Genomic DNA, 11261 nt, shown 5'->3' on the forward strand with positions numbered 1-11261 from the left:
ATTGTAAACCATAAAAGTTGTTAAAACTGGCCGTTTAATATTTTCAACAACTTAGAAATTACATTTTTCATATTTTGTCATTCCTCTACTTTTATTTTTCATATTAATTTTCACTATATTTTGATTATCCTCTTAAAATCTGGCTTGAATAAAATGAAGTGTGACAGAAGAAAAGCAGCAGCAGTATTTGTCAGATATACAGGCTTCACAGGAAGAGTTGGTGTGTGGAGAAACATTTATATACTCATTTAAACAAACTTTCAGTCTTATCTTTCTGCCTACTAACCAGGACAAACATTTCCATCTGGAGAACATAAACACACCAAAGATTCTTGTTAAAAGTATCCTGGACTACGATGTTGTGCAGAAGATCTCTCTGGTGTTACATGTGCAGGTACAGTAAAACACGTGGAACCATAACCAAGTCGTTTTTGCTTCAGTTTCAAACCTGTCTTTTCTACCAGGACACATTTAACGGTTCGGCCTCCAACGAGCCGTTCTTCACCTCTGTGGCCACCATCACAGTTCACGTTAAAGACGTGGATAACCGCCCCCCATGGTTTCAGCCGTGTCTGAGGACAAACTTAGGAATCGCAAAACTGTGCGTCAGCAGTGGCTACAGAGGCAAGGTTAACCTTACTGAGAAGGAGGTGAGTGACTGAATATTTGGAGTTTCTAAATGTAAAGTATTTAGAAATACATTTTACAGTTTGTAGATGAAAGAGAAAAGTAAATGTATCTTTTATCAACTGTCCTATCAATGTGCTGCCTTAAAGAATGTTGTTAAAAGCAGTCAGATACGTGCAGAGGAGGTAAAATCACTAAAATAACACAAAGTATGTTACCGTTGAAATGTTACCCAAGTAAAGTTTCTTGTGTAAAAAAGCTACTCAAGTAAAAGTAAAAATAGCTAAATAATAGTTAAAAGATACTCCTGCTTTTACTTTTAATAAAAGTTAACAGATGTATTACAGCAGGTCCTGGACTACGTTCAGCTACAAAGGACCAGAGGAAAGTTTTTTCTCAAATCAGCGCTTAAATAAAAACAGTCATGATTTAAAAAGCAGTTTCAAAACAAAACATTTAAATGTTGGGGGGTGGGGGTGGGGTCCCAAAGTATTTCACTGCTGACCATCCCACAGTGTTCACTTTGTTCAGTAACTTAACGTGTTGAACAGTACGACCGAGCATTGGGGCCACACAACAGGTTTTTTATTATTATTGCGAGATTAAAGTCGTAATTTTATGAGAATAAAGTTGTAATTTAATGAAGATAAAGTCGTAATTTTACGAGAAAAAAAAGTCTATCTTACGTGACGTGTCCATTTTCCGTTCCTCATTTCCTCCTTATTTTCCTCACACCTGCTGTGTACAGCTACATGTCTGTGTTTATAAAGGTAGTCTGTGATGACTTGGGTCATTAGATTAATATGCTTTCATCCAAATTAGCTACATGACGACTCAATCTGTCAATGCATCCATTAATTACAATACAGCTTCTGTTTATCATACAGTCCTTTGCACAATTTCCAAGTCCTGCTACTGATAATTTGATACTAATGTGCTAAAATAAGATAAGATTGTGAGTCACACAGTTAGGGATTGTACAAACAGTATATTTCTTGTTGAAACTGACAAAGAAGAAATATTGAGTTTGGTAAAAAAAAAAAAAAAAACTGTGTTGGTGGTTAACTGCATTTTAGTCACCTTGTGTTTAGGTATAGAAGTACCGGTTTGAGCAGTGCAGTTGAATTAACCTTGCTGGCTAAGCTGGGGCTGGTGTGGCCAAAGGTTTTTCTGTGGTGGTCGTGGTCACCCTTTGGCTCCACCATGTGCCCTGCCTCTGGATATTTGTCTTAATTACTGTAATCAAACTACAGAAAACAAAGAGTTATAAGAAATAGAAGTGTGTCATGTTAAATCAGATTATTTTTGACACATTTTGGTGTGCTGAGCATTCTGAGAACAAACGTTGGGCCATTTCTCAGAATTATGGAGTTAAGTGCTGGTGAAAAAGGAAAAAACTAAAGCATGTGATTGATTTGAACCTACAGGAAGGCCCACTGGTGCTTGAACCTGGACCTGTGTTCGCCAAGGATGGAGACAAGAACCGGAGCGAACAGATCAGCTACAAAATACTGCGAGGTTTGAGATAAAACACATTTGATTGATTGATTTTTAGTTTTCTTTTCAAACTAAGACTACTGTATATCACAACATATTTTGACAACTTCAAGTTCAAGTAATAATCACTGAAGAAAAATTATACATTTGCTTATGATAAAATAAAATATGTTTTTCATGGCAGAAAGACGTTACAGGGCATTATGTTTATTACAGTTTCCTGACACAAACAAATGTGCTTTTCTTACTGTTTTTATTGTGCCATTTACAGCAACAAACCTACTGTATATCCATTTAAATATGTTAAACTATAAGAATTTAACTTGGTATCAAATAATGTTACACAAGTCAAAACAGTATTTGTAACAAAGTAACCAATCATTGTCTGGATGTGAAAGAAGGACAGGTGGATTTTCTCACAAGCAGATTTATTAACAAAAATGGTAAAAATCTATTAAAATCACCCAAGTAAAAAATGAATTTATGTGAAACTTTTCTAAATTTCAACAAAGTGAATTAAAATAAGACAACTGTAAAGGATCACTAGGACCATGTGCATACCCGCCAACTTTTACTGATGAGGGACACGTTAGTGAGCACCTCATACCCCCAGAAAATTAAAAAACTGTACTCAAAACTCTGCATTTCTCAGAGACGAAAAGTGCCTTTTCTTAAATACTTGACATGTTTACTTAATATCAGAGGTTTAAAGTAACTAAGTACATTTACTTCATTACAGTACTTAAGTATTTTTGGAGGATTTGTAATTTTACCAAGTATTTTTTTAAATTGTTATTTTTGCTTTTATTTTGTTACATTCAAAATGTAAAATTGATACTTTTAATTCTTTACTTGAAAATTTATCACCTAGTTACTGGTTTTCCACCAGTCACTGCCAGCAGCTTTACACTCTTATTTGTGTAACCCTGGGTCTTAAGGGAGGTGTCTACTCTTCAAGTGCTTCTAGTTCAGGGGTTCTCAACACATTTAGGTCTGGGAACCCCTAACAAGGGCGAAAAAAATTTCAGGGACCCCCTCATAAACCCTATACTGTTTTAAAAGATAATTTATTCTCATTTCAACCCCTAAATGCCATGGGAATATATATATATTATTGAATTTATTATGTTTGTTTTATTAGTTCATTGTTCTCCATGCATTTTTAAAAATAAAAACCAAATTAACAATTAAATGAATTTTTTTGTGGACCCCCGAGATACCTCTTACGGACCCCAGTTTGAGAACCTCTGTTCTAGTTTAGTTAGTTGTGTATTATTTTTTGGTTCTTAAAGCAGCTTTTATAAAGAAACCTCAGTTTCTCTGTTTTACTTCTGTTTCTGTTTGTGCATCATCAGGAAATGAAGGGAATATCTTCCAAATCGACGAGGACACGGGGAACATCACAATGCTGAAAGCTGCTGATATTGTTGGACCAATTTTCTTGACTATCCTGGTAACAAAGAATAAATAAAGAAAAGTTTTGTTGTGAATTTGATCACAACACATTCTCCTGCACAATGAACCCGTAACATGTGAACCTGTGCGTTTTGTTGGCTAACAGGCATCGCAGGTGACCAACAGAGATCAGTTTGCAGTGACGCAGGTGACGTTTGAGGTGATGAAGAAGAGCAGAAACCCTCCTCGCTTTGAGAAAGAGCGATATGAAGGCTATATCTACAGTAACTCTGTTCCAGAGTGCATGATTCTCCGAGACCGAAACACCAACCGACCGTTCAGGGTCCGGGCCCGCGATGAGGACTTTGCCAATGTGAGCAGTTTTTATAAAGAATTCAATAAAACTCATATGTGACTGTGGTTGTATTGTACTTGTTTAGAAAACACCATGTTGGTGTAAAAATACTTATATTCAATCATTTTTTTAGCTGAAAAACAAACAGGAAAAAAAAGGACAGGCTGCCAATAATAAGAAAACATAGCAAAAATTATTATTGTCATACTCTGATACCTTGACCAAACCACACTGAACACATCTAATCTCATCTGATCTCTGAAGCTGAGCAGGGTTGGGCCTGGTTAATACTTGGATGGGAGACTGATTCCCACTAGATGCTGTAAAACCTGGTGGAATTCTAGTGATGGAAAACCTTTGACCATCATAGGTTGCCTCCTGTGAAGATCAGTGAGAGCAGATTCTTTTTTTTATTCCTAATTCATACACCTCTTTAAAAGATAAAGTTTAAACAATGAGGGATTTATTATCATTCTTATTTGTAACAAATAACTGATGTCAATATTTTGTTTGGTCCAAATAAATGAACTGAATTACATTGATTTAAACAAGCAAAACATTGACTGAGGAGAAAAAAAGGGTTATTAYCAATGACCAGCAGAAAGTAACTGAAGGTTTGTCTGTTGACTGGTGGTTAAACCATCCAACCAGCCATCCAACCATCCATCCATCATCCAACCAACCATCCATCCACCCAACCATCCAACCAATCATCCAACCATCCATCCATCCATCCANCCATCCATCCATCCATCCAACCATCCATCCATCCATCCAACCAACCATCCAACCATCCATCCATCCAACCAACCATCCAACCATCCATCCATCCATCCAGCCATCCAACCATCCATCCATCATCCATCCATCCACCCAACCAATCAACCATCCATCCATTCATCCATCCATCCATCCATCTAACCATCTAACCATACACCCATCCATCTATCCATCCATCCAGCCAGCCACCATTCATCCATCCACCCATCCATCCATCCATCCATCCATCCATCCATCTAACCATCTAACCATCCACCCATCCATCCAACCAACCATCCATCCATCCATCCATCCATCCATCCACCCATCTAACCATCCACCCATCCATCCAACCAACCATCCATCCATCCATCCATCCATCCATCCAACCAACCATCCATCCATCCATCCATCCATCCATCCATCCATCCATCCATCCATCCATCCATCCATCCATCCATCCAACCAACCATCCATCCATCCATCCATCCATCCATCCATCCATCCAATTTAATTCTGCGTCATGGGGAGCTGGTATTTATCTCCAGCAGTTTTTGTTCAGATGCATGATAATCCTGGCCAGAGCACTAAACAGAACCACAAACAAGACAGACAACCTGTGTGGTCGTGCCACTGGGTGTTGCAGTGAGATAGTTAGGGGTGAATCCGAGGTAAGGAGGAAGAGAAGAAGAAAGGTACTTGATGAACTTAGTGTTTTGGCCTGCTCAAAGTTTGATAAAAAAGTAAAGCAGAACATGGCTCTGTCTGGTTTATACAATACAACACCACTGTACCCACCTTTGCTCACACTTAGGAAAAGGTTTGAGTCCAAACAAACAACTTTTCTTAAGAAATATTAAGGAAATATTCAAAATAAAATAAAAAAAAAACTGTTTGTTTTTGCTGGGCAGGGTGTGAATCCAGATGTGAAATATGAGGTTCAGTACAGCAGCTATGTCAACGTGACCCCCGACGGGTTTGTCATCCTGAAAAGAGGTGTAAAGACAGAGTCGTTTGCACTTCAGGTAACTCATAGCTTGTCTTTAACATGATCTTTATTCCCATTCCCTGACTTTTTTAATGCTGTTGTTATACATGCAGCTCCGGGCAGTGGATGCAACAACAGGCGAGTTTGGAACTACAGCGCTCGCTGTTCAGGTCATACCTGGTAAGATATATATAAATTCATTTATCAATAAAGTCAAAGCCATCTGGACATCAGYTCTGTGGAAAATGTCAGTAATTTACAGAGAGGAGTCTAGGAGTATTTTATGATTGATCAGGTTGTATAAATTGTTTACTGTTGTTCAGTTGTTTTGTTGAGTTAGTCATCTGTCTTTTTCCTCTGCAGCTGTAGCCACGCCCTCCTCAGCAAACATCGGCTATCGTCCAGGTGACATGGCCCTGCTTGGGCTCATCATGGCGGCTCTTCTGGTCCTGTGTCTCATCGTGATAGGCTTCTTAGTTTCTCACCTGTGGAAAGGAAACGCAAGTGTGGCGAAAATATGTGAGGTGAGTTTATGCCACTGGAAAACTTTCTGAGAGGCTCCTGCTTCATCTCTGGCTGTGTTAATGTGGAACCTCTATTCTACCAGTACTGTGGGAGTGTGGGACGGGGGTGCCCTGTCTTGATCTGTCTTTGATTGGTCTGTAATATTGAGGGACCTCTGTCCTGCTAGTATTAACCCTTAGAAGATCTTTAACTCTACGACAACAAGCATTCCTTAGGAGGGAGAAAATGAACCCCCTTACAGACCTGTTTAAAAATACTGTTTTTAATATTTTAGTCAATCTTTTCAGCCTGAAATAAAAATATCAAATTTAAACTATTCATTATTATTATTTTAGCTCTTTAGGGACCTGCAGTTTTACAAAACTACTACCATACATGTCAAATTGTACAGAATGTCTGTAAATTACACCGATTTCCCCAGTTTTGCATGTGTTCAGACATCTATTAAATTTTACAGAATGTCAAAATGTATTGAAGTCTCAGAGCAGGCTGTGAAGAAAAGCTGAGTTCATGAGAAGAGGGTCTGAAATCAGTGTTGTGTAAAAGAGTTTGTTTAATGTGATAAAATCCCCTAATGATAAAATGTAACATATAATTCATCAAACGTAAGGTCATTTTAGCTTCGTTTGTGGCTTTCTTTTCAACAGCAGTTTATTTAAGCTCTTATTTTGAACGCTACAACAYGTTGGGTCTTTAACAAAGAGGTGGGCAGTAACAGAGTAAATTTACTTGAGTATTTAAGTACAGGTTTTGAGAATTTGTATTTTACATGAGTACCATTTTCATAGAAAACTCCACTACATTTCTCTAAAGGCTTTACTAAATACTTGCTTTTTTGGCAGTGTTTGTGTAGTTTAAATCTATTTTGTTCCACCAACGCACTGTAAAACTACACACTACACTACACACACCTGTACAGCAGAGGAGCAGGGAGGAAGGAGGAGGTGGAGAATGTAACATTTCCTTACAGTCTGCCAGCTCTGACATTTAAATCAATTTGAAACAAAGTTGATAAAAGATCTGTTAGTTTTTTTATTTGTCTGTAGAAATGGGGGGAAATCCATGTAATTTACAGATAATCTGTAGAACATGACATATGTGTGGTTTTGCTCTTAACATGTCGATTAAAACAATTCTGCTGCCCAACATGAAGCACCTCTCCCAGGTACAGTGCAGCATCTTGCAGCAGTTTTCATTCTGAGCTTCAAATATAAAAGCCTAAAACAACCCAATAAATAATTAAATAAAACATTACTGAAAAAAGGAAAAGCATTTAACGCATGGATTAAATCAGGGTCAATTCTCCCCTTAAGGAACACTAGAGGGTAGAAACATAAGTGAGCATTTGAAATGTTTCTGACCAAGACAGAACATTTTCAGGCTTTGTCACAAACAGATGTTTATTAACAACACAGGAAAAATGAAAGCGTAGTGTGAAACCAGCTGAAAGCTAACGAGGGGCTTCCCTCCTGTCTGCAGTGCCTCGGGCCCTGCCTTCAGTCGGACCAGCCTCGGTCCGGTCACAGAGACTCCCTGCAGTTCACCAACGACGGCTTCCAGAACGAGAGCGACCCCAGCCGAGGGGTCACCAGGTGCTGGAACAACATCGTGCCCAGGCGCAGCACCCTCCCTCAGCCCAGGAGCCGGATCCTCCCTCTGGAGAGGCAGCGCCGCCACTGCTCCGCCTGCGGCATCTACACCAACCACATCCCCAAGGGGAGCCCCTCGGTGAGGAGAGGCAGAGGGGAGGAGAACCAGTATGGCATGAAGTCAATCCTGGCCAAGCGGCACCGCAAGGAGGGCCAGAAGACGGTGTGGTTCAAGGAGAGCGAGGACTCCTCGGACATCGAAGTGGAGATCATCCCAGACACGGTGGGTCGGGTGGAGGAGGAGACTGAGGAGGAGCTGGAGGTGGAGATGGAGGGGGTGATCAGAGACCCAGCCGCCCCGCTGACAGAACACAGTGTGCAGGAGGGTTCGAACAATGACCTGAGCCAGGAGCAGAACCAGGAGCAGAACCCCGGAGAAACGAGCTCCGACAAAACAGATGGAGACTCAGAGAAGTGCTGACAGAGCTCCAGCTGAGCAGCTACAGTCGAGGCAGACATCTCCATCAGCTGCCAAACACCAACACATCCAAGGATCTGAAAATGTGAGAATTTTAAACTCTGGCTCAGAGGTCAGCCAGGTGTCAAAAACATTTCTGTTGTTTTGGTTAATATTTGTTCCAGACTGTTAAACTCATTACGTTTTCTGCAACAACACTGGTAATATTTCTGAGCTGTGTCACTTTTTAAAGAATTCTTTGTTGAAATTTTATACGTTAATTATTGGAAGACAGAGAAGAAAACRTAAAATAAAACAAGTTAAGATGTTTATTTTCAGTTTTAAGCAGAGACTGACCTTTTGTAATAACACACTGATGTCGCCCCATGTGCACATTATTGGACTGTTGCCTGAAATACAAACATGTAAAGTTAAAATCTAGAGTTTTTTGAAAAAGAGGCAAAAATAACAAACTTGGATCTATTTTTGCAGAGGGATGTGTGATACTCAGGCTATGCTTGTGAACTACATTTAAAACACTAAAGAGTTTTTCAATTACTAATTGATTAAGTTTATTAAATTACACAGCCTGCTGCTTGATACCACAAACTACAAAGGCTTTTAGTGACGACACTAAAAACATTTTTACAATAAATGTATTTTATAAAAGAGAGTGCATCAACACTCAGCTGTCCTCAGATTTGTTTTAAATACACTGAACACAAATATAAAGAACATTTTTTGTTTTTGTTTCCATTGTTCATGAGCTGAACTCAAAGATCTAAGACTTTTTCTCTGAACACAACAGACCTTTCCTCAAATAATTGTTCAGAAATGTGTGTAAATCTGTTAGGAGGCACTTCTCCTGTGCAGTGATAATCCATCCCACCTCACAGGTGTGGCATTTCAAGATGCTGATTAGACACATGATTATTGCACAGGTGTGCCTGAGGCTGGCCACATTAAAAAGCCACTCTGAAATGTGCTGTTTTATCCCACAGCATAGTTTTGAGGGAGGTGCAGTTAGCCTGCTGACTGCAGGGATGTCCACCAGAGCTGCCTGTGATTTGAACACAAATTTACACAAAATTTTGAACAATATTTGAGAGAAATGTTCACTTTTTGTACACAGAAAATGTTTTCGGTCTTTGAGTTCAGCTCATGAAAAATAGGGAAAAAAATCAAAATTGTTTATATTTTTTGTTCAGTGTAGCTCAGCTCAGGCATGACTGGTAAGGATCATTTAAAATGTGTCAAAACAATGATAACCTGTCAATTTTACWTTATATTTAAATAACAAATGTATGAAATTTCTGCAAAATGTGTAGCAGGTTACACATGAAGTGCTACAGCTGTCTGCTGCTGCTACTGGAGTTTGTAAAAACAACTAATGTTGCAGATGCAGACAAATTTGTTGGTGCTCACAATAATAAACAAATCACAAGTAAAATTAGTTTTAAATTGGTAGAAAAGGTAACTGCATACCATCCTTTGATTTGCCTGCTTCCTGTGCTGTGTTGCTTTTTTATTATTGTTTTTTATTTTGGTGAATTCCTGTCTGACTTCCTTGTTATGAGTGGAACTTTTCAGGGTCTAACCCTCTACGATTTAATAAGGGTCCCAGTAAAGTTGTGTGCATCAGCATGTTAAGCCAAACCTGATKGTGATGTAGAAGACTTTCTGAATTAGTGTTTGGATGAATCATCATAAAATGTAGAAATTAAAGTTGTTGAAGATGGCTGCAGTCTTCTTTGATCTGGGCCTGTACAACAGGAAAAATACGATTGGTTCAGATTTCCACAGAAATCCCACTTAAAACATTTCAAGCAGGGCTGTTCACCTGGCCCAATGAGGCCCCGCCCCCCACCCACAAATTTACATTTTGAAAAATCATGTTTTTTACTCAATATAAAAACAAATTCAAAATCAATTATCGTTCGTAAATTTAGGATTCAGTGAAACAAAGTAAACTTAAAAAGGTAACATATAATAATGCTTCTTTAATATAATGCAGTGTTTCTACTACCAAATAATCAGGTCATAATTTCAGAACAAATTAATAGTTTTTATTTATTTTAATTATTTTGTGCCTAATATAAAACAGCCACATAACATGTCTTAATTAAACATTTCACATGATCATTAAAAGATATGAATTGTTCCTCTAATAAAACTCTTATGAGCCTTTGTTGCTTAAAAAAAATAACACACTGAATCCCTCCATTAATTTTCCATAAGTCTTACTGAGTAACTATTCAATTACTGTTCAGTAAGTATTGAAAGAGTACAGTGTTTGGATATATTCAGAATCAAATGTTTAGAGTAAACTATCACATGACCAGAGCTGTTTACTTGCTGGTTGCACCATGAGAGGACGGCTACCTCAAACCTTTCGAACTGAGGCAAGGAAGGTATGATAAAATAAAGATGGGAAAAATATTTTTGGTGCACATCTTTAAAGTGTGTAGTTGATGTATACATTTTTACATTTATTGAGATGGGTCTGGTGAGCAGAATGAGTAAACATGTTGACAGTCACAATAAGCATGCCGTATGTATAGGTGCATACATAAAATACATACCATATTCTCACTGTGTCAAACTTTCTTCTTCTTTCGTTCAGGTTTACTGTCAGTGAAGTTCTTGATATGTTAGGTTTAGGTGATTGGCCAGACAAAGCACGCAACATTGAAATAAGAAAGATGACATCCTTATTATTTGTGATAGTGATGGATCAGGCATGGACTATGAGGAGGAGATACGACCATTTGCGGTCTTGGGTTTTCAAGAGAAAACTGACTATATGGGAAAAGATGAGGACTYTCTTCACCAATCATGTGGCACCAATGAAATTATGGAAGTATGGTAACAAAATAAGGGTGTGCCAATWCATCAATTGAAAGATTGATTCAGTTACATCAACGCAAAACAAAAACACCCATCTACATCACCATCATATGTCTGATGTGGATCGATATCATATATAATGTAATACATAAATATGATATATATCATCTATCTATCCATCGACTCAAAGATAAAGTGAATACCATATACATATATATATAT

The 11261-nt window shown here is 38.3% G+C and overlaps 1 protein-coding gene across 1 annotated transcript in view; it reads left to right on the plus strand.

The window, feature by feature from the left end:
- cdhr5a (cadherin-related family member 5a) overlaps positions 1-8750 on the plus strand; it is a 22542-nt gene extending 13792 nt beyond the window's left edge. Inside the window, exons 6-14 of the mRNA XM_014001806.1 lie at positions 290-394; positions 465-650; positions 2055-2145; positions 3480-3577; positions 3686-3892; positions 5545-5658; positions 5735-5801; positions 5985-6145; positions 7626-8750. Of these exons, the coding sequence (XP_013857260.1) occupies positions 290-394; positions 465-650; positions 2055-2145; positions 3480-3577; positions 3686-3892; positions 5545-5658; positions 5735-5801; positions 5985-6145; positions 7626-8216 (1620 nt within the window). The 3' untranslated portion in view covers positions 8217-8750. The remainder of the gene's footprint in view (positions 1-289; positions 395-464; positions 651-2054; positions 2146-3479; positions 3578-3685; positions 3893-5544; positions 5659-5734; positions 5802-5984; positions 6146-7625) is intronic.
- Positions 8751-11261: the final 2511 nt, after the last annotated feature.

This window comes from Austrofundulus limnaeus, unplaced genomic scaffold (assembly GCF_001266775.1).
Source record: "Austrofundulus limnaeus strain Quisiro unplaced genomic scaffold, Austrofundulus_limnaeus-1.0 Scaffold10, whole genome shotgun sequence".
NCBI lineage: Eukaryota > Metazoa > Chordata > Actinopteri > Cyprinodontiformes > Rivulidae > Austrofundulus > Austrofundulus limnaeus.